General features: G+C 42.0%; 1 protein-coding gene across 2 annotated transcripts in view; it reads left to right on the top strand.

The window, feature by feature from the left end:
• The window catches only part of gpc3 (glypican 3), a 176150-nt gene that overhangs the window by 91045 nt on the left and 61314 nt on the right, over positions 1-23791 (top strand). For both annotated transcript variants that reach the window (XM_085135794.1, XM_085135800.1), the window contains exons 4-6: positions 12453-12592; positions 13079-13204; positions 18330-18441. In XM_085135794.1, coding sequence (XP_084991920.1) covers positions 12453-12592; positions 13079-13204; positions 18330-18441 — 378 coding nt within the window. The remainder of the gene's footprint in view (positions 1-12452; positions 12593-13078; positions 13205-18329; positions 18442-23791) is intronic.

Below are 23791 nucleotides of genomic sequence, written 5' to 3'. Positions count from 1 at the left end.
AAGACGGGAAGTAGGTTGAGACAGAAATATGATGGATCTGACCAAGATTAGAGGAGATATACTGCGGAGTACATGACTTATGTGTTGTTATACACTCAATGCAGCTGGGTGCTTAGTTTTAAGTCTAATATCAAATACCTCTTTGTGTGCCTGTTACAGTTTTTGTCAATAACACACTCTTTTCATCAGCTGTCTTTATTTGGTGGCTTTCCCATTGTGCTCACACATATCAGAGGCAGATCAAATCAATTCAATTCAATTCAATTCAATTCAATTCAATTTAATTTATATAGCGCCAAATCACAACAAAAGTCGCCTCAAGGCACACATCCAAACTGTTGCTTCAGTGAGAAAACAAGAAAACTAATTAAATCTTCGCTGCATTTTTATTGCCTATTAATCAGTTCGAACAAGTGCGAAACTACTGCAGAGAAACGGGAAGCGCAGCCAGCTCGGAAACTGTTAATACCATCAGAGCCAGCATCCAGCCAATCAGATTTCCAAACGCTCCAACATATTTCTTATTTATCAGCTATTTCTTAGTTATTTATCTAGTCGTGTTTAAATATTTAATTGATGCATAATTAATAAAAGTCATGTTTAACTGTTTAATGCAAATTATAGAAGATGATTTGGGATGTTTAAGGGTCCCAGAGGGATCATTCTGTAGCTTAACACTGTAAATTATGATAGATTTTTATCACTCACCAGCCCCTTCTTTAGATACATCTTACTAATACCAGGGTTGCTTTAAATCTTCACACCACAGGTGGTGGATTTTGGTCCATACTAACATGACAGCGTCACACTGCAGATTTGTCAGCTGCACGTTCACAGTGCAAATCTCCCGTTCCACCACATCCCAAAGGTGCTCTGTTGGCTTGAGATCTGTGACTGTGGAGGCCATATGAGTACAGTGAAGTCACTGCTATGCTTAATGCTGAAGAAACCAGGTTGATATGATTTGAGTTTTGTGATATGCTGTGAAATCCTGCTGGGAGCAGCCATCAGGTGATACTATGCATAGTTTCCTGTTCTTAGCTGAAACGATTGGCATCTGCTGTGGTCCTCTGCAGCTGAAGCCCATCTGCTTCAAAGTTTGTTGTTCAGAAGCTCTTCTGCATACAGCAGGGAATGCAGAAGAGTATACAAGCCTCACAGCAGTCTAGCTATTCTCCTCTGAGCTCTGACATCAACAAGACATTTTCAGCCAGAAACTGCGGCTCACTGGAAATTTTGTTTTTCAGACAATTGTCTGTAAACGCTTCTGATGCTCAGTTTGAACTTCAGCAGGTCATCTTAAATCCACTGATGTGCTCTCATGTGATTGGCTGATTAGATCTTTGTATTAATAAGCAGTTAAACAGGCGTACCTAATAAAGAGGCTAGAGAGTGTGTATCTGTAAGCCATGATAAGGAAACCCAGCAGTTGAACTAAAATTCTTCTTGTACTACTGGTCAGCCATGTTGGAACATGTCTGAACTATTTTGAGCTGTTTTAACTACTAGTTGAATTAAATGAATTGTGTGCAGAGCACCAGTCAAGTTTGACAAACATTAAAATGTTCCACTGACTTTCATTAAAACAATAATGTTTTTTCCACACAAGTTAAACTTGTAGATTGGATCAGACCAAATCCGTGGCTGGAAGCTCTGATAGGAAAGCTTCTGTGTGTTCTTGCTTATTGCAATGACCTGAGCAGTGGTCAGATTATGCAGAAGTGCCAGACACTACGTTTAGGGTTAAAACATCAAATCTCATATTCTGTTTCGAGGCTCATCTGTTGTCACTGATTGGCTGTAACAGATAAATGGCTTTGAAAATCTAAAATCCGTCTGATAGTTTTTGTGAGACTTGAAGATCAGTTGTTAAAAAATTGTGGCCTTTTTGATTCAAAGGGGAGATCACATCAATCAGTCAATTTTACCAGATACAAGAATTACTTCCAGCTAATTAACACCTTTCCAGTTATTGCAGCACCCTCCAGGTAGTGACGTTTTTTGTTTTTTGATCTAGCAATACAAAGTTTGTTTTTGCTAAACTGCAGAACGGCTTTGATTGTGACCTCATTTCATGTCTGCCACTTTTCCCTGTGATTGTGATTGGCTGTGTGTGGAGCAAAAATCGATTTGATAACTTTAATGAGACATTTATGAGGCTTGCTCTGAAGATCTCTGTGCTGGTTTTTCTAAAGATTGGGAAGAAAAATTATGATTTTTTTTTCTTTTTTCATGAGATAAAATGTGATGGAAATGCTTTGAACTCTGCTTGATCCAAGGAGTCCAACAGTACCTCGTTTTTGAAAACTAGGCACATGGTTCAATAGTTTAACTCCAACCGAATGGTGACGCCGGGGTGCTTGATGTGCATACATGAAAAGAATTAAGAGACTGTCCACAGTTAATACTCTTTATTTTCAAAACTCTTTATTATATGATTCTGGGTGGCTGGATTTCAGAGAAATAAAAAGGAGGAAGAAAATAAAGATGAATAAGAAATGACAGAAACAGCGGCGGGTCCTGTGCAGGCTTTTGTTTGTTTAGCTGAGCTTTAATAACAAATGACTAATGCTGTAATTTAAAAATTAATCAAAACCAACTCGGCTTTTAAGTCTAATTCCCTTTCTGGTCATCACTTGTATGTATAATTATTTATAATATGGATGCAAATTTCAATTTGAACAATATCCTTCTCACTAAAGAGCCATTTATCAAATGCTTTCCCCATGCAGGCAATTAGCTCGTCGTTGCAGGGGGCATCTATCACATTTCTTGGACTTGTTTTCCATCTTACTTGAATAAAACATCAGGATTTACACCCCCCACACCCACACACCACCACCCCCCTTGATCTGCATTGGGACAGTGTTGATAAAATCAAAAATACATCATGCTTTAATAGCTTTTCACAGTCTCTGAATGCTTCAGGAATAGTAGCACAGTGAGTGAGGAGTGTGAAATCCATTTTTCCAAAGAGTGTCTCCATACACGTGATTCATAAACAACGAGTTTCATTTTAAATTAAACTGTCAGCTGTACATTATCTGTTTTAGACATTAACATCCTCCTTTCAGCTCAGCGTTTAGTCACTTGTGTGTTTTTAGCACTGATAGTTTTGCTACGGGATTTCTGTGTTCACTGGTCCATGTGCGCTTTACATTACAGCTCACATTTCCCACACTTCACCTCTGGCTCAGCAAGTCCCAACCAGGGGGTACATGTACCCCCCGGGGTACCTCTGGAACTGCCAGAGGGTAGACTGTGGAGTAGCTCAGCTAATTTGAAAAAAAGTTTTATAAAAAATGCAACACAGACAGTATATGTGGGCAATTTCACCAATAGGTCAGCATGCTGGAACTTTTAAAATTATGCTTCAACAGTGATATCAGACAGAAATGAGAAAATCTGACAATAATAAAGAATAATTAATAATAATAGAAAAGTGATGATTTTTTATACATTTCCACTATAAAATAATGTCAAAATCTATGATGTACTAAAAGTTCACCATAAATTAATAAAAGTTCATCAAAATGCAAGAAATTAAGTAGAGCCCGACCAATATATCAGTCTAATATTAGACATCTGCTGATATGTCAGTATCGTACGGTGGCCCTGAGAGGCCAAACGGACTGCAACTTAAGAAAACACCAGCAATAAGAAAAACACTGCAAAAGCACACAAAACACAACGGAAATAGGAAAAAAGAGATTTCCAAAAAGCACAAGGGAAGTGTTTCTGGGGAGACAATAACCCAACGGACCAGTTGCAGGAACCAAAACATGCTAAATGTGTTTTAATCTGATGATTCATATAATACTGATGATGGATTTTTAGGCTAATAGTTAGGCTAACACACTTACCTCTCATCTTTTCTTTCCTCACAAAACCGATAGATCCTCCACTTCTGTGTCTCCCAGCGCAACTCTTAGCACATTTTGGTTCCTGCAACTGGTCCGTCGGGTTATTTTCTCCCCAGAAACACTTCCCTTGCGCTTTTGGAAATCTCTTTTTTCCTATTTCTGTTTTCATTTTTTCTATTTCTGTTTTCTTTTTTCCTGTTTCCATTTTTGTTTTTTGTTTTTCCTATGTGGTGTTTTCTTAAGTTGCAGTGCATTTGGCCTCTCAGGGCCACCATAGTGACCGATAAGCAAAAAAACAAAAAAGTTAAAGTAAGACAGGAGAAATACTCTTCAACCATGTATTAGTGACAATAAAACAAAATTAATTTTAAAATGAATTGTTGTATTATTCTAGTAAATAACTACACATAACAAATGTTAGGGGAAATCTGCTTATATTTCACGTGTCTACAAGAAAGCATATCAGAAAATTGTTATTGGTCTGAAAAAATCCAATGTCAGTTGAGCTCTAAAGTGAAGTGTCTAATCGCCATTTAATATGTCGAATGAAACCTACACTCACATAAAACTACACAACGTTAGCTCAAGAGAGAGGGAGAAAATGACTTGCGTGTGCCTCCAAACACCAGCTGGCAGGACGGGTTAAACAATGCCCCTCTCTAACAGTTAATGCAAGCACAGGGCCAACATGGGCATGCTTATGTTGTGAAGGATTTGCTTACTCACGTCTGTTGTAATTGTAACTTGAACATGTTTGACAAAAATACGTTTTTTTCTGTGCTGGAAAAAAAACAGATCAGTTAAAGCACGATCTCAGGTGTGACTGCAGTGTAAAGAGGAAAAGCTTCGTTCCTGACAAATCTGATAAAAAAGCCTCAGTACATGTTTTTCCTAAATAAAATGCAAGCATAACAATACATTTCCCCCCCGAAGCCATTAGGTTGCTTCTGTCACACCCATTTCAAACACAGAGCCTGATAAACAACAGCGTTACCGTGTGAGAAATTGCTTCACTATAAAGCTCTTCCTTCATAAAATCCAAGCCTCTGACCAGATATATACAGATAAGAGTCAATCTGACGGGCTGTTTTCATTCTCAGAAAAAAAAAGAGACCTAATAATAATAATAATAAACACCTAATAAGCTCTCAATCGTTGAATTTTGTGCACGTTATGGTTGTGATATGGTCTGGGAACATGTGGGCAATAGTCACAAACTAAAAGACACCTGATCCTACAACCTTGTAGCCATGAATTTATTAAGAGAGACCTCACAGTTATAAAAGATACGTCAATTGGTTTCTAAGGTGCCATGAAAAATGACTTATCTTATGTGAAGTCTGCTGTCTGTGTATAAACCAAGGTCGGGGCCAGTGAAAGAAACACTAACGTGCATGTGTAGTGAGCTGCACTCATGGTTCAGGAGCCACAATTAATATTGTAACACCTGAACTCCACAAGTTGAAATAGTTTGCTAAGAGAAAAGGATTTGAAATGCGCTCTAATAGTAACCACAGCTACGGTTGATCACAGCCGCTTTAAATCACAGGGACTTTAGATCTTTGGCTGTGGTTGTGAGTCAGCCAGCAAAGACTGACGCAAGCAAAACTTTTGAATCAAACCCAAGTCCGGCAATATCTTTCAGCCTGAAAGACTCGATGACGGTAAAATAATAATAAAAATCGATGAAATAAGATTAAAATAGAGAGGAAATAGTTTTCTTGTTAATCTGGAAACATTTGTTATGATAACTCAGATGATAGCGATGATGATCTCGCAGCCTGAGATCATCTAATCAAAGGCTGTTGGGAGTCCCACGAACTCGTTTTAAGACCAGAGGTGATAGATCTTTTAGAGCGGTGGCCCCCAGGTTGTGGGATGATCTCCCTCCATCATTACGTTGCCTTGATTGTATTTATTCTTTTAAAAAGCAGCTTAAGACTCATTTATTTAGATTGGCTTTTAATTAGATTTGTGCTGTATGTTTGATTATTAATTTATTTTATGTATTTCTGTTTTATATTACTGTGAAGCACTTTGTGGTATTTATCCTGTGAAAAGTGCTATATAAATAAATTGATTCGATTTGATGTGTTCACTGAGCACGCATGATTTCCTCTGTGTTGAACAAAAGGAGATTCATTTGAAACCAGATATTTTCATGGACAGACATAAATTAAATTGACAGAAATATACTTGCCTACATATGTTATTCTACGTGCTTTTAAACCATTTAAAATTACAATTCATAGTTTTATATGTGAATTATATAATGTTAAGTTACTATTAAACAAATGACTGACTAAGTATTTTAGAGTTTAGTTTACTTCAACCATATTCCATATAAATCAGGTATCATACAAAAATAAAAATAGCTTCAAATACAGTCATGACAATAAAAGAATATGACTTTAAGGACTTAACAACATTACTTCAGTTATACTACACCAACATCTCTTATACATTAGCACTAAGGGAACACTGAATGACCTGCTGGTTTTTGTCCATAAAACTATTCATCTAAGATTACCACAAAGTAAAAGATCTCTTAGCAAAATTATGCAACATTTTAGGCACTATTGCCCCGATCAAGTCAGTGAGCTGGAATGTTTTACTCTAAACATGACTACTGGTGTCCCACACAACAACTCAATGTCCACTATGTGAAGGAGCCAAACACATGCCTTCTCCTCTTATTAACTGACATAAACTGCTGGCATATTTGTTTTACTGTCCAGTCTCTCCTGGTGGACATGGTAACACATTATTCATGGTTACATACAGTATTGGGACTAACGCGTTATTAAGTAACGCGTTACAGTAACTACATTATTATTGTGGTAACGAGCACGGTAACTAGTTATTATGTCAAAATCAGGAACGCGTTAGTCGTTACTGGGATTTAGATAGGGTCGTTACTCGTTACTTTGTGTGGTGGCTATCGCGGAGCTTCCACAGATTCAGTAACATTAGCAAGTGGTGGAGGCCCCCAGGTGGAGGACGCAGAAGGAAAAGAGACCCGAGGCGGCCGCCGGTCCAAGTGTGAACTGAACTTCAGGTAAGGAGTTATGACCTGCAGTCTATCTGGGTCAGATATAAACCAAGTTTAGGTGGAGTTTATTTTCGTTATTCTGACTTTTTCCGTACTGCGTAATAGCTAGCATGACGGAGTTTCTATACAGCTGGGTGGGTACTATGATGATGTAGAAGTTTATTTTGTTCATAAGTTATTAGAGTTGCCAACCGTCCTGTCTGGTATTCAGAGAAAATATTACGCGTTTCGTATTGAGGTGAAAAGGAACAGTTTGTCCCGTAATTCAGCTACAATGAAAAGGGCACAAAGCTGGAGTTATTCTGTGTCTTTGCTGCACAGCTGCCTCTTCTTCTTTCATTCTCCCCCCTCCCTCTCCTGTTTCTACTTCAATCATGAAAACTGATCAATGATCAGCTGATCGGCTCTCTTGTTTGTTTATCGCTCACTTTGCGCCAGAAAGAGGAAACCAGCAGATGTCGCGTTAAACAACAGCAGCACGTTTAAGCTTGATCAGCTGTTGTTAGAATTTATTTAATATTAATTTCTAGTATCAGCTGATGTTTGCTGGAGCCACAGCTGCAAAAAAGCTGCTGGTCATGATGTCGGTTTGGTTATGTGAGGAGAGGGAAACATGAAGATGAAACCAGGAGATGTCCTTACTGAATCATCAGAGCTGAACAGATGATGGAGAAACAGGTTCATCTTTTAGGTGACATGAATGAGTTGAAGGGAAGTTATGAACTGTTTCTGAGAGACAAATAACACCAGGATCCTTTTTTAGGTAGCTGACAGCTGGTAACTGTGCAGGTGTGGATCTAGCAAAGTTTTGCCAGGGGGGCCAGGTAGGGCATTAACAGGGAGAGGTGGGCACAAGGAAATACTTTTCTTTGTTATTCTCATTTAAAATGTCTCGCTTTTAAAAAATAATTATCTGAATCTTACAACAAACGATTGATAGATTGATGCATATATACCATCAAAACAGTGTACATCACTGTCACAACAGCGTTTGTTTTCATTCAAAGGCTTTATGATTTTTCCTATAATGGCGGCCGGTCTCTAGTCAAAATGCCCAGGCCAATTTTTTGTCCCAGTCCAGCCCTGTAAGCAGCTCATCTGCAGTCTGGTGTTACCTACATCTTCCTATTCGGAAGGCAGAATTTCCGAGTTCTGAGTACAATCGAAAGCACCACGACTGCAGTTTTTGTGTTGGATGTAAAAGGCGCACATGACGCTGTGACGTAGGCTAGAATCATGGCAGCAGTCAATGACGGTCCAGGCATGGGATTTCTCTCGTGGAAATATGCACATTATCTTTTCCTTTCTATTGGTAGGTGGCACAGTGCACTTGTGGCAAGTAAGCAAGCTAGAAGACTGGCAAAGTTATGGAAGCAACACATTAACAAGAGAATTCTGAGTAAAACCAAAGTTACTTTGCCTAGTAACTAGTTACTTTGAAAGTAACGAGTAACTTGAAGTAACTGAGTTACTTTTGGTAGAAGTAACTAGTAATGTAACTAAGTTACTAATTTAAAGTAACTTACCCAACACTGGTTACATACAATTTTAGACTGATGTGGGCCAAAGCCTAAAACGATGTGCCGGGAGTTTGCTGTTCTCCCTGGTTCAGATATTTGAAGTTTGCACAGCTACATTCTCGCCTGAAAATTTTTTTAAAGTTTATTTTGCAACCCAGAAAGAGTAATAAGAGGGGCATGTATTGCCTAGCATAGCCTGTAACGTTATTATGATGGCCAGATTTTATAAGTGAACTTGACTTTAAGTGACTTACAGGTTTCTTTGAAAAACACTTTTTTATATCCAGGTTCTTCCTTTTTGCTGCCATCCTCCTCTCCTCCTCGCAGCGCAGGCTTGCCTCTGCTAAAACTAAACAGAGCTCCCTGAAAGGCACAGCCAATCACATTGGCCATATTTGTCACATGATATAGGACTCCAGTAGAGAACGTAATTTAACTCTTTCTGCTCCGCTGGGTGAATGAGACATTGACAGATCTCTTTTTTTTATTTCTATCGGTTTTGTTTTGTTTTTGTTTTGTCCCCACCAAAAATTATTGGTGGGGACAATTCAATAATCGCTGGATATTGGTGGGGACATGTCCCTTCCGTCCATGCCAAATCTACACCCTTGCACTGTTGGCTCACAGTGAGAGGTTCCTAGGGTTAAAAGAAAGCTAATGTTATTTGTCTCTGACATTCTTAATCTAAAAAAGTTTACTTCCTTAAATTAAAAACAAAAAACTGCTCATTTCAGCTCCTTTCCAGATGCCCTTCCTGACATAATTCCAAAGGAATTTGTGTTTCCTCCTGGCATCAAACCAGGAATCTTTTACTTAGGTTGGATAAAAGTGTAAACCACTATTGTGACAGTATGGAGTGACGAAGAGGACCCAAAATGCAGACACTAAGGAACGTGGAAGAAAACTTAACAGAAAGCGAGCCGTTTATTAAGGCTGGGAAAAGATTACAAAACAAAAGGCAGAGGTGAAGCTAAACAATAACCTAAACTGGGGAAACTGAAGATAAACATAAAAATACCAAACCATGAAACTTGGTGTGGATACAAAGATACAAAGATACATGGAACATGGACAAGGGGAAGCAAAACTAGACACACTGCACATAAGACAAGGACTTTCACAATAAAACAGGAAACAGAATGGAATGCAGACATGACAACACGAAGGTGATAACATAGGACACACAGCATGAAACACATAAAGGGTGAGGGAAACATAAATACAGGGGTAGAAAACAAAAGGGGAAATCTAATAAACAAATGAACTTAGCTAACTTAAGGAACTTAAACATAAACATCAACATCCAAAAAAACTAAAACTTTAAACGCTGGGTCAACAGACGCAGGAATGTGACAACTACACTATTTAGCCAATTTCTTTATAAAGTTTATACAAAAATAGAAATGAATTATTAAAAATGAAAATGTGCATATCAATTAAAACAGCCCATGTAAGTGTAACATATAAAAATCAATGTGACTCCCTAATAATGAATAAAATGTACAAGTTGAACAAACAAAAACAAAGGTAAGCTGAGCATGTCAAGGACATAAAATCTATCATCAAATTTATGAGAAGGCCCTGCATTATAAATGGGTTTCTAATAGTGATTTAAAAGAAGCCACTGACCAAGCAGGCCAGAGTGAGTCTGGCAGGTCGTTCAACAATCGAGGAGCCCAAACAGAAAACGCTCGATCGTCATTTATCTTTAAACGTGAGGCTGGAACAGTTAGCGGGATCTCAGGCTGCACACAGGTCGGCACAAGAACAGCAGCTCTAGTGTGCACTCTGGAGCCAGGCCGTGAAGGGCTTTAAAAGGAGTCAGTAAAATCTAGCAGCCATCGTAGACTCGTTAAAACTGACCTTGACGCCGCATCCTGAACAGTTTGAAGTCTATTCATTGATTTCTGATTGATACCTCTTTAAAAAGGCCATTACAATAATGCAAAAATGACATAAAAGCATGAATTTACAGCCAATCCAGTTTCTTTTTCAGTGTACAGTGTGTATTTCAGCAAAAGTTAGTTTCTATGCTGGTGACAGGAGGAGGAGGAGGATGGGGGCTGAGTGCTGACTCAGTCTGTCCCCTGAGCCTTGACTTCTCTGGAGCACGAGCATTACTCACTAAATTTTCTCCAGTATGTTGTTACAGCTGTGCGTGGCATCGTGCCATCCTATAACACCGATAGTATCGTCTTTGCTCCTGAAACCGTTTGCTTATTAAAAACTCCTGGCGATCATAATGAAAGCAAAAGCCCGATCTCACATTAGTCCCAGCGCTGTGTGCAATTCCATTGATTTGTTTGCGGTGCATCTCTACACCATGTTTGCACATGCTGAGCCCGAGATGCAGGTGTGCCAGTGTAACCAAGTGTGGGCTGCGAGGTTTGTGTGACTCGTACTACTGGCCGCCAGCACCCCTCTCTTCCTCTGAGAGAAAGGCACAGGCTGCCCGGTGCAGATAAAAGTGTGCAGATATTTCTGAGCTGTCCCGCTGAGGCAGACTTTATCTGCAGACTCTCCTGTTGGTTGTGTTAGTTGAGCCCTGGGTAATATTAATACCCCACTAATGAGCCCTTTCCTTGAAGAATCCGGAAAACAATCGGTGGGGATGGGGTGGGGCTGTGTTGGCGTGCGTGCTGAATCAGTCCTCTCCCTTGTGCCACAACTTCCCTACGGCTTCCCAAGAATGCTCAAACAAAAAGGAGAAACGCAGCTCCGATCACATTAATCATGGCCCGTGGAAGCACCGGCAATTGCTCCAGGCGCACAAGAACGAAGGTATCGCACGAGAGGAAGATGTGGAAGGAGAGAGTGGGGTGGAAGAAGCAATGAGCTCAAATAGGTGTGTGTGTGTTATATCCCCTTAAGCACACGGTAGGGAAGATGGCTAGTCAGGGAAGCTGTGTGTTGGTAAATGCCTAGTGCAGGAGAACTCAGCCATCTGTGACTGTCAGGAGTGTGTGTGTGTGTGTGTGTGTGTGTGTGTGTGTGTGTGTGTGTGTGTGTGTGTGTGAGTCTCTAACACCATCCTTGGATGACAAGGCTGTATTGATTAACCCTGATGGTTCCGTGTTGCAGCCGATCAGCATTTCAGTGTGTCAGCACGCGTGCGATAAATGAGCGCGTGCACTGTTGTAAGATATGCAAGTGCTTGCAAAGAGTATATTATGTAGGAGTGTGTGTTTATCATGTTAATGGGATTAGGTGCATTATGCAAAAATGAATACTTGCATGAAATGATTCATTTTTGTTTATGCTGAAAAAATCTGTGTGTGTGCATGCATTTCTCTGTGTGTGTGTGTGTGTTTGTGTGTGTGTGCGTTGTATGTGGCCTCGGTTAGCTCCAGATGAAGATGTCCGTCGCCGCTCTATCAGATCCCATCAGTATTCAGCAGCAGTGATGCCAGCCTTTTCACTTAAAGGGGAGCTGGGCACAATTAGCTGTTAACATTACATGGCAGAATTAAGCCCGGCCAGTATTCCCCAGGGAAATTAAACCACCGGCAAATCATTAAACCACAAGCTAAACATTAACATCCATTTGCATTTTTATTGCACCTGAAAAGAATGTGCCAGGTCCGTTATCTCTGAGAGACAGAGAAGGACTCCTTATTTATTATTGTTATGTTGTCTCTCATGTGAAACACAATGGCATTTATACGAAAAAAGCAAAATGAGAGGCTGGAGGGTTTTTGGTTTTTTTTGGAGTGTTATGATTACAAATTCGAACATGGCTGGCAGAGGATACAATGACTTGTTTGTTATGCAAATCCCAGTGCTTTCATCCCTCCCAAAAATAAACAATCCCAAACAGATGACAATTTGCAGAGGCGCTCAGCTGAGTAAGGCCGGCAGTTTGGTACTGACAGGTTCTTAGCGTCTGCAGTGTCACCGCTGCTTGAATGAAGAGGCTTTTAGGAGCAGGGAGTGGGTACGGTGCCACATAAGTGGTGATGAAGAGGTTCTGGGGAGAAGTGAGATCTTCCTTTCTAATCTCCTCTCTCTCTTGGGCAGGTGAGCGGGATGTGCGGACAAACTCCTCAGCGGGCCTCTCGCTCTGTCGGATCCCCTCCGTCCCAGCCTCCGGCCGCCGCAGCCCGTGGGGCTCAGCCGTCATCCTCGGACCCCGACGAGACGTTGGCAGACCTCCGCAGGTGAGGAAGTCGGGCGCCAGGACAAGACCTCTTCCTATGATGAAGCGATTCTCTGTCTCTCCAGGGTGCCATGGGGGCAATATTTTTCCCTGACAGACAAATATTGCCCCTGACGCTGTCGACAGGTCCCCTCCTGCTTGCGCATGATGCTTTGGCTCGGTCTCTCTCCGCTTGAGTGTTTTTTTTTAGCACTTCTGATGCAGTAACAGGCTTAAATGAACAGTGTAATGATGCCCAGCGGGGGCTGCTGGACTCAGCAGCACAATGGCCAGATTAATGTCAATTAGGAATAGAGACACTGCTCATTTTGGCCTCTTTTATTCTCTCCTTCTCCAGGGGGATCTAATCGAGTTGCTTTCGCTGCAATCAAGCTGAATTCCCTCTCTTGCATTTTCCCTGCCTCCTTTCGCTTTTCCTGCTGTTTTCTGCTCCGCTCACTGATGATGGTGTTAACTGACGTTTGTATTCTTTGCCTTTGTGTTTCAGGGACTTCATAACCAGCCTGAGAGGCTTCAGCTCCTTTTACAGTGGTCTCGGTGAGGCCTTATGCAGCCGCGAGCCTGCTCCAGTGAACCACTCCCTCTGCTGGAACGGGCAGGAGATGACAGACAGGTAAGGCGGGGGTCTGGTTTTTGTTTGCAGACTGCGAATCAGCACTTCACAGTTTATTGGCTCTCTCCAAATGATCGCTTATACAAACACTTTGCTCCCATTCTTGAATTCCCAGCCCTCCAGCTTCACATCTAGGAGTGTAGGTGAACTGAAGGGCAAGTTTTCCCAGAGCTGATGAGCTTCCCACAAGGCCCCCCCACTCCCACCGTCTCACCCACTGAGTGCGAGTGTAAATCTTGACTTTGGCTCTATGGGATGTTATTAATGTCAGGAACACTGTCACCTTCTTCTCGCTTAGTTAATTACCGTTTCGATCGCTCTCTCCTCCTTCATCCAGCGTCTCCTGTGCACCCCGCAGAACAGCATTCGGTTTCCACAATATTTCATTTCACCCCTGTCCTTTGGCTTCAGACATCACAACTCTCAGCGCTCTTTCCGCCTGCACCGTCAGCTGGCCCCGATTTCAATTTGGCTCACATAGTTACAGATATCATAGGATTTTTCGGCTTTTAAATCATGTGTGGAATTAAATCAGTGTAGATGCACAAATTTTAGTATAAAAGCACTGGGGGATGTTTTAAGTCTTGTTCCCAAGGATGAAGGAGAATAAGTTCAGTACTTCTTGCACAAAGATATATAAAAAAAGAACCAGAGTCTGAGGAGGAGATATCAGGCTGGCAAGGGGGCAGAGCTGTCCTGAGGGGATGATTACAAGCTGGACCAAGCAGTGCGACAGGAAGGTGCAGGGGAGGCAGGAACAGGAGACAAAATGATGGAGAGATTACAGTGTCTCGCGGCAAGCAATTCTCCATGTCACCTGCGAGGGCATATGTCTGCAGATTCACTCGGGTGCATTTTCACTCCGAGATTTGTTCTGGATCATCTTCCATTATCTCCCGAGATAGGACCTTCTTCAGAGCCAAATGTGGCATTCATTCAGTGCATTGTCTCATGCAGATAAATTTAGACCGGGTGGGTGGGGAGGATAAGCACTGGAGGGGTCGGGTGCTGAATGTCTCTGATACTTGAGGAGTGATCTGTGGAGCTAAATGAGGCGCCTTTTATCGGGCTCTGTTTACCATCACACCTGGAAGCCAGATCAGAGGAGGAACACTTTTCACCACATCAAAGAGTGTTACTGTGCTAACTGTGATAAAAACGTAACGCTGTATCAACTCAAAACATTCCTCTTTTGGATCTACTGACAGTGTAAATTCAGGCGTGTGTGATAAGTGATTCAAAGATAAGATTCGGTGTCGACCGTGAATGTTTCATTTTGGGGACTGTGACCATGGAGACTGAGAGGTCAGAAGATATCATATTTAAAGAGTTTCAGCTGCTGCCATGTTGATTTTTGCAGCCAGAAATAAGCAAATGTGGTCCAGAAGGATAGCAGCAAGACTGAAAGTGAAGGTTTACAAGGTGGTAGTGAGACCTGATGCGATGTATGGTTTGGAGATGGGAGTGACCAGAATGGACAGCAGTAGAAATGAGACTATCAAGCTGGGAAGGTTTGAACATGTGCAGAGGAGGGATATACTGGAGAAAAGGTGTTGAAGATGGAGCTTCCAGACAGGAGGAAAAGAAGGAGACCTCAGAGAAGATTCATGGATGTAGTGAAGGAGGTAGGGTGAGATGAAAACAGGAGACAGGACATAAAGATAGAGTGCTAAGTTAGCTAAGTTAGCTGTCCCTAGCCAGCTTAGCTAGCAAGCTGCACCCGTGAAGCACAGACACTTGCTGCAACAGGCACCAGCAGTATAACACAGATAGGTGGAGTCGAGCTCTAGGCCACAGCCCAACTGTAAGCCTAAATCCACATGGATGGGAGCCGGATTCAAGTGGCCACTAAAGGAACTGCAGTTTTTGGGGCTTCAACTCTGTTTTCAGCCTCAGAGGCTGCCACATGCTCCGTGCTTACTGTCATCCTTTAGCGTTGTATTAAATTATAGTTGTCTGAGAGCCTACAGCACATGCTATGCTAAATGTCTTGTGAGGCCTTGAGTTGAGTCAGATACGACTCTTTATGCTAACACTCTGCCAGCGGCAATGCTATTTAAATATATAGACACTTAAAGAATAACAGAGCCTAATGGGAAAGTTCAGAGTTTTTAAGATTGTATCAAATTTATTTTTAAAAAACTGGTTCTACTTAAAGAGGTGAAGAAAGTATCACCGAAGGTATTTCCATTCTTTCTGAGGAAAACGTGAATTCCCTCAGCAGATTTAATCTAATTGTGTAATCAGAGTCCCCAACTTTTCTTTACAAGGAAGAAATGCCATTAGTGCCAAACTGGGTCAATAAAAAGCAGAAATGGTTTGTTACACTCTGACAGACTCGACTGAATTCATGACAGCTGATGTGATGTGGTACATGTAAGAATTACTGTGGCCCCAAAGACATCATACACAATAATGCATATCTGTATATATGTTTTTTCAGTCACAGTTGATTTAAAGCAAATGATTTAGTACCTCAGTCAGCTATGGGTCTAGAACAATTTCACCCCACCCTCAAACATTAACCACATGGTTTAAAGTTAAGGCAACGCGAGCTTCATAGTCAGTGTCATGTTTCGTCTTTGCATGTAGGGTAGCAAAACCAAATTTTACGGCAATCCATCAACAATTTCTGAGAAAGTTCAACCTGGACCAGTGCAGACTGGCCAAGAATCGAGATAAGTCGTTTCAAGGAGCCATTAAAAGGGAACCATTATCCTCTCCCTTAGAGTCTCCCATGTGAATATGCTGTTACTGAGGTGGATGCTCATATTACAAATGGTCAGTGTTTCAATGATTTCAGCATATGTACAATAAAAGCTAAGGCTTTAAGGACGTTTGTACCTGCCATGTGAACGGCACCGTATGACAAAGTTAACGTCAGACTGTCGCTAGCAGCACTTTCTGCCGGTCGTGCACCGCTTTTTGAAACCTGCTGCGTTGTACTGTTGCTACGGCAGCTAGGATGAATAAAACGAGTGCATAATTGTGTCAGTTTTTACCACCATTTTAATGATACATCAGTACAGAAGAGCAGAGCTACTGATGATGTGAAGTAAGCAACTCCACCCACCTGCTGTTCAAACTTGTCATTTACAAGGGGTCAGCCAGTTGGAAGAAATGTGGCTTAATTTAGTTTAAAGGACAGGGAAGGATTGAGGATTAAAGAATAATGAGGATTATGTTGAAGTTAGAATCATGCAGCGCTCCAAAAATAAAAGTATAGAGCATAATGCGCCCACTTTAATGAGACTTAAGTTCACCCACCCGCTGCTCCATCACAGCTGTTTGTATGAACTCTGAATTTTGTGTTTTCTCAGTGCAACATTAAAACAAAGGAACAGTGTTAATAATCACGTGTGTGTCTGTGTCTGTGTGTGTTAGACAAGATTCTTAGGCACAGAAAAAGGTGTTTGTATAAACGTGTGTGTGTGAATGTGGCTTGTAGTAGGACGTGTTCTTCTACTTCTGCGGGTTATTTTGCTGCGAGAGGTGGCAGCCTCACACTGGACCTAATGGCAGCGTGGTAATTGGTGTTACATTAGATTAAGTTATCGCAAGCATGAGGCGATGTGATCAGCTCTGCTGGCAGCGGACAATAACACAAGCAGGATTGGATAACGAGCCGAGAGTCGACAACTGAGACTATCGGCGGTGAAAAACGGTTTAACGGTGAGACACACTAAATTATATTGTGGTAAAATTATCTGACAGGCACTTATCATGTGAAACACTAACCTGCCTCGGCTTCTTATCGTCACTCAAAATCTCCCCGTCCTAATCCTCCCTCCTCTTAACCATATTTCCTCTTTTCCTCTGCTTAAGTGATCACACGTTTTTCCATTATTCATGTGATAATTAGCAGCGAAGAAAGGATGAGATCATGGATAATAAGAAGAATAGATAACTGGGGAAATGTAATTTGAGTTTAATGAAAAGTCTGACTTGGAGGAGAATGAAAGACTGATGAAAAGAGACGGCAGCTCATAGGTGTGTGTGAGTGTGTGTGTGTGTGTGTGTTGGGGGAGTGTGCACACAGGGCTGTTTAAAAGAGAGAGAACAAAGGATGACCTCATACTTTGCACACAAACACACATGTGTGCACAGATTCTTTTTTCAAGGCCCCTTTTTCGCTCTCGCTAATCTATTTCCTCTAAAATAGTTCGTCCTTCATCTTTTCAAACATTTACAACAACACGGCAGACGACATTTACGCTGCAGCGTGACATCCACTGCGGCACCTGAGAGAGACATGCCTGATTCAGGTTCACCTAAACGTGCTTGTCTCAGTCAAGCAGAATTAGCTGGTCTCATCCTTCCGAGCGTGCGGTGAGGAAGGGGTTAAACCCTTGGGACTGTCAGAAGTGAAAAAAACACACCTGCAGGAAAGTCTCAACATGAAAGAACAGCTGTGGAGAAATCTACCTTTCAGACATCCCAGCTCCTCCTCTTCATAGTGTACACAAGTGTAAACAGAGCAGCACTTCCTCAGTCGTACATTTATGCATGTAAGAGCCTGCCCGTGTGCTGCTTCTACCTAAATATACCCTCACAGCTAAAGCAGGGCAAAAATACATCTCTGCTAATGTTCTCTCATTAACTTCAGATGATTAAAAAGCTACTAACTGAGCAGATAATATGCATGAAATTAATCAGCAGCCAAACTTTACATGATAGTTCAAGATCTTTGGGGATGTTGTCGGCACCCTTGAAACACTTAAAAATGTCAAAGAAGGTGGTAATGTAACAGCCTGCCTCTTAAAGGCAGATGTTCAGAGTTAGCATGTGATGAGTGATGAATTGCAGCCTTTATAACTATATTAACAACATTAAGCTGTCTTTAAACAGCAGATCTTAGATAAATGTCAACCTGCCTTTGGTTTTGTAGCTGTAGCTTCTCCATTGAGGGAAAAGTTGGTTCTTTGGTCAGAGCTCATTGACAAATGAGTTTTTTAGCTCAGGAAACTAAAACCCAGAAGACCTGCGATTCCTCTTATCAACACTAGATGGTGATAAAATCCCTGTTTGAGTCTTCCACAAAAGTAGCTTAGCCTGAAGTCACTGAAGCTCTTCAGAGTTTCATAAACATAAGGCTTATTTAAGCATTTTCTTCCCGTCCTTTCAGATATCCTGGGCCCGGCCTAAAACGACTGCACCCCAGCTCAGAGTCCAGGAGCAACAAGCCGCCTGAGCCAGTCATCAGCCAGATCATAGACAAACTCAAACACATCAACCAGGTGAGCTGTGCTCTTTTATTTCCTTCATGGTTATAGCTCCGGCTCTGCAGAAGTGAGATAGTCCACTCTCCCATTAGCTCTGCTTGGCTCACAGTTGGACACTGATTCCCAAGCTTCTGGAGGCCCTGCTCTGCAGCTCCTGTGGGGGTCAGCACAAGCCAAGCAAAGATTTTAAATGAGGATGCTTTGTTTACTATTTTTCCCTTTTAAAACACAGCAAAACACTTGTGACTGGAAACTGTTTGAAAAAAAAGCTCTTCCTGGACACAAATTCTCCCGCATGGCAGCCAGAATAAGAAAAGATGCGTGTCCTCCATCCACAAAAGGCCCTGCTGTCATCAAGGCCGAAGCCCTTGTTTTTTTCCCACCACTTCCACTGGCATGTAAACCACGGTCGGGGCTTTGTTCAGAGATGCAGGATCGAACTCACGTATCAGCCCACAGATCTGCCGGCACTTTCTGATTCTTGGTGGTTGCACTTGTAGCTGTCAACACTTCTAGCTGACTATCCCTCGCCCCCTCCCGCATGCATACACACATATGTGTGCATGTTAACACGAGTGTGTTTGAGCTTTAGGATGTTGTAGCCCTGTCAAGGTGGATTCCCCTGTTTAAAAGGGAACCTGGGAGATCTAAGAAGTAGCTCCGAACCCTTCTGCACTCCCTGCTGACAACCAGAGAGCCTCAAGAAAAAACAAAATTCAGAGGGCTTTGGGTTGAAACGATGTAATTATATCATTTACTTCCACAGTATTACTTCATTCATATGTGTCAGACGCCTCCTGCTGCCTTCAAACGCCACCATACCTGATTCATCCTGGCTCTACATACATTAGGCAGTTTAAACGCTCATTCCTAAAAATGTGGGTCTTATTTTTTTTATAGCTTTGGCCATCTTTTCTGTGAGCTGTGAAGACGTTGGACTCACCAGAGAAAGTTCCTGACATTCACTGGGGAAAGAAAAACTGTTTAACCATTTTATTTGATGCTAAAACGCAAAGAAAGCATAAAATGTCAATAATAATCCCTCAGTGCAGAGACCAGGATGGATGTTTTGTGTAATAATTTCAGTGTAAAATCAGTGTGATCACCTGACTGTGCATTTTTTACCCTTTCAGCCTTCTTTGGAGCAATTTTGTACACTATTATTATAAGTAGGAGTGAGAGCCAAAATGACCAAAATAAAAGCCAAGCTGTAATAAACCTGAATTATCCTGTAAGCTTAAAAACACAGGACATACCCTTTAATGTAATAAGCCTTTCAAAACTTCCTGCATCGGCACAGATAAACAATTGTAGCCATATGATTACAAGCAGAGCTGCTGCAGTGTAGACTGTTTACCGTGTGGATCGAGGTCCAGATAGGCTTTTGATGAGATTTTGCAAGAAAATGCAGTTTAGTGAAATGACTGAGCTCATTGTGTTATAGACATTGAGACAATCCCTTGGAAGCATGAACTCAGTCAAGTCATATGTTCTCAGTAACCTAATTCCCATTTCTAATTGGCTCCCATGTTGCACTGATGATGTGGCAAACATGTGGACATTTATGGGGTTTTGATTCTGTTTACACAATCGGTTAATATTTATGCAGATTGACCATTCGCAAGGGAGCTTTTAGTCTCATATCTGATGACCGTGCAGCAGAGTCAAGCGTGTTTCTGCTTCGGCTCCCCTTCCCTTCAGATCTTAACTTCAATGGCCTGGATTAACATCTGACAAAAGAATGACTGCACTTGATTGCATATTTCATGTGCAGTAAAACTGTTCATGGCTCACAGCCATGCTTTCCCTCCCCCCTTTTGTTGCAGAAATTGGTTTTAAAAATATTAGTGTAATCCTATCACCATTATACTTGGGCGTGCAAAATGACAGGAACACCTTGTAATGTTGTGCAATCTGCTGCAACAGTCCTGCTGTAAATCAGCCCACTGAGAAGTTTAAAGTATTGGAATTTTAGGGGAAGATAACTCACCGAGTTTATCTTGATAGTAATTTGTAATTTTCTTGTAACATCTCTTATCAAAACATATGAAAGTAATTCGTTTTCATGAAAATAAAATTACTTTTGCTTTAGTTGGAGCTCTGAGACACAATAAAAGTGCTAATCTGCACAATGTCCATTTGCCTGATGTTGTTGTTAACATGGTAATAGATCTAATGTTTATTATTGCCACTGGGGGGGGGGGGGGGGGGGGGTTTGGCATGTTAGTATGGGAGCTCAACCAATAAACTGGTAGCGTGATGGGCGCAGACTCTAGAATACTGGTTATACTGTGGCTGCAAAACCAGCACAAACTCTGACCCCTCCACCACTGTGCTTGACAGTTGGTAAGAGATGTGCTCTGTTCGCTTTTCTCCAAACATGGCGCTGTGCACTACGGTCAAACATCTGCACTTTGGTCTCGTCTGTCCAAACAACATTGTTCCAGACGTCCTGTGTTTTGTTCAGATGGAGCTTTGCAAATATAAACCATGCTGTCATGCTCTTTTTGGAGAGAGGAGGCTTTCTCCTGGCAACCCTTCCAAACAGGCCATACTTGTTCAGGGGTGAATTTGCTGGACCGTCCACATATCTGAACGCTTCAAACCAGGAAACTGCAAAAACCAAACTGCTCACACTTGCTGATTATCAGTTAATGATCAATGATTAGCAATGCCTGGCTGCTACTTGCAATGTATTCAAGTTTTCACAGACTGCATAGAATTGTCCGTCCATTAGGGGCCAGTATTACCAGTTAAGATTTTACTCCCAGCCACAAATGTTAATCCTCTGGTTGAGCTAGAAGAAAAAGAAGGGGATCGTCAAAGTCCTTCGGCATACCTAACGAAATACATGAAAGCATACAAACCTTTTACCTGCTAATTAAAAACAGTTGCCAGACTCAGTGGGATCCTTCCTTTGGGAGGCCAAGAATAACAATTTGCCAAATTTCAAATCTGAAACCAAGTTGTGTACCAAGTGACTTGGCAGCATGACCATACCCAGAGCTACAATGCTAACATGTTTGAAAGGATACCTGCCAACAGGGAAGGATCAAGTCCCTCTTCAACAGAGAGGCACAGCCTAAAACATACTTTCTAATCCTGCTAAATGTTTATTGAGTATACACCGCATTTCATGGTCCTGCTCTCCGCTTGCATATTGTAAACAACCACCGAGGGCACTGGAGAAAGTGATGTTGTTCAGTTAAAAGCAGTTTTACAAGGTCTCCACCTCCCCGCCAGTTGAAAGACCACCAGTTCCAGATGATGCAGGGCTAAAAGCAACTAATTAACCATGTGATATGAAAGAGTGGGGCCATGGCTCACAGATAATTACTTTCATCTGCCCTGTTTATATGCAAAGTGTATGAGGACAGGCCAACAGTGAGATAGTAATGTTGCGTAATGGTCCAGGAAGGCAAACAGCGGAGTGCCATGTTGATTAAAACCTGCAGTATTCACAGACGGTCGTGCTCAGATGAATGTGCACATGTAAGTCCTGGATATGCATTCAGCTCTGCATGCTGGACAGGGGTCACTTGCATACAGTCCTCTGCAAATCCTATAAGGCTCTTTTCTCCTGTGCACGTTTTCCATTTGAATGAACATTATTCTCCTTTTGGCTGGAGCAGCGAACATGATCAGCAGTTCTTCCAGGTCGTACTGACCCACTTTCAAACAGTGAATCGGTCCCAGACCATAGTATGTAAGACTGTGTCATAAAATAGACACTCTCCAAGAGCGAGAGGGAACGTGGGACCCCTCAAAAAATCGACTTCCTTCCAACTTTAATCCCTCTGATGTTTCATTCCTCGACTCTTAAGTGCTCTGTGACGATGGCCCCGTGAAATGCAACTATGCGGCGGAAATGTGTCATTTCTCACGTTGTCAGTGTTGATCAGAATATCAGCAGATACAGAGACAGTTTGGCAGGGGACCCCTTGCCTTTGTGCCTCTGTGAGGCTAAACTAAACACAATAAGAAGAGGAAAAAATTCAGAGCCGGTCGCCTCAGCTTATAAAACAGCGTTTTCTCACGCCTGAACCAGTTGATGTCATGACTGAGCCGTAGCCAAGTTTAAAGTGAGCCGCACACTATAAATGGATGAGGAGAAATGGCTTTCTCCTTCAGTTATTGCTTCCCGACTTGGAATCTTTAAACAGTGCGGGACGGTGAGGAGCCACGGACATTTTTGTGCATGCAAACACTGTGTGTAACAAATTCCCGTGTGAGGTCTTGTCTGTATATGCAATATGAGCTGATAAAGACGAGAGTGCTCGAGCTCGCTCTCTCCCCGGTTCTGACGTCAGGTTGGAGATATTCTTTTGATGCCAGACTGGCGATTCTTCCTGGTTTTCTTGCTGAGAAGTGGACTGTGCGAACGTGACTCTGCACTAACACTTTCGTTTTTCGTGAAGTTCTTTTGCGCGCAGGGGATGTAGGGGCGTTAGCGCTCCTAAATTAGAACATATTATATTGATGATGTGTTCTTGTTCTGAGGGGATTAGTTTGTTTTTTTGTTGTTGTTTTTTCTGAACATCTGTTTAACTTCCCAGAGTATCAAGTTTCTCCTCTGAACAACTAATCTGGCAGGAGATGGTTGAGCTAGTGGCAAAATAGAGCAATTATGTGATTGGTCTTTGATTACAGAGCGTTTCATTTGTCAGATGAGTTTGCCATTTGGAGGGTCAGACCTCCTGGGATTCTTCTGACAGCCCCCCTTTTCTGGCTACACAACACTCTTTGGAGAGCTTAAATTTGGAATGCATCTTTTATGAGTCAGTTTCATTAAAACACAGCTGTTTGATCTGACACTGTTATAATTGCTCTGTAATTTGAAAAATAACTTCTTCACGTTGCCAGCCAAAGCTTTCATTTTCAGCTATTTGAACATTTTAGCTTTTACTTCCATCCGTCTCAATCCCTCCCTGTTCGTTTCACTTCTTTCCATCTCCCCAGCTGTGCTGAGTTGTGTGTGACAGACTGCAGCGCTGTTGCCCTTCGCTCCTCCAGCCCCCACCTTCTATCCCTCCCCTAAAACCCCAAATACCCCCCCCTCCCTCTTCCCCACACCCACCTCTCTTCTGCTTGCAGCTTCCCAGACTAATTGAAGCCAGAACCTGGGAAAATCCTGCAGGTAGGACAGGAATCCAGGGTGGAAAATAAACCAGATCCCAAGCGCCACAAATTCCATCACGCAGTCTCACTTCCTCCGAGCCACCAGAGCCTGGGCGGCGTGCGCTTGACACCTAGTGCATGCTCGCGCAGAATGCACTCTTTAATATCATAACTCACAGAAACACTCGTCCTGAGTCACTGTGCACAGTGGTAGTAATTAATTGCGGACACATTGAAGCTCATATAG

The sequence above is a fragment of the Neolamprologus multifasciatus genome, chromosome 2 (genome assembly GCF_963576455.1).
Source record: "Neolamprologus multifasciatus chromosome 2, fNeoMul1.2, whole genome shotgun sequence".
In the NCBI taxonomy this organism is placed as follows: domain Eukaryota; kingdom Metazoa; phylum Chordata; class Actinopteri; order Cichliformes; family Cichlidae; genus Neolamprologus; species Neolamprologus multifasciatus.
The sequence above is the reverse complement of the archived record's forward strand: the minus strand, read 5'-3'. Positions and strand labels throughout refer to the sequence as shown.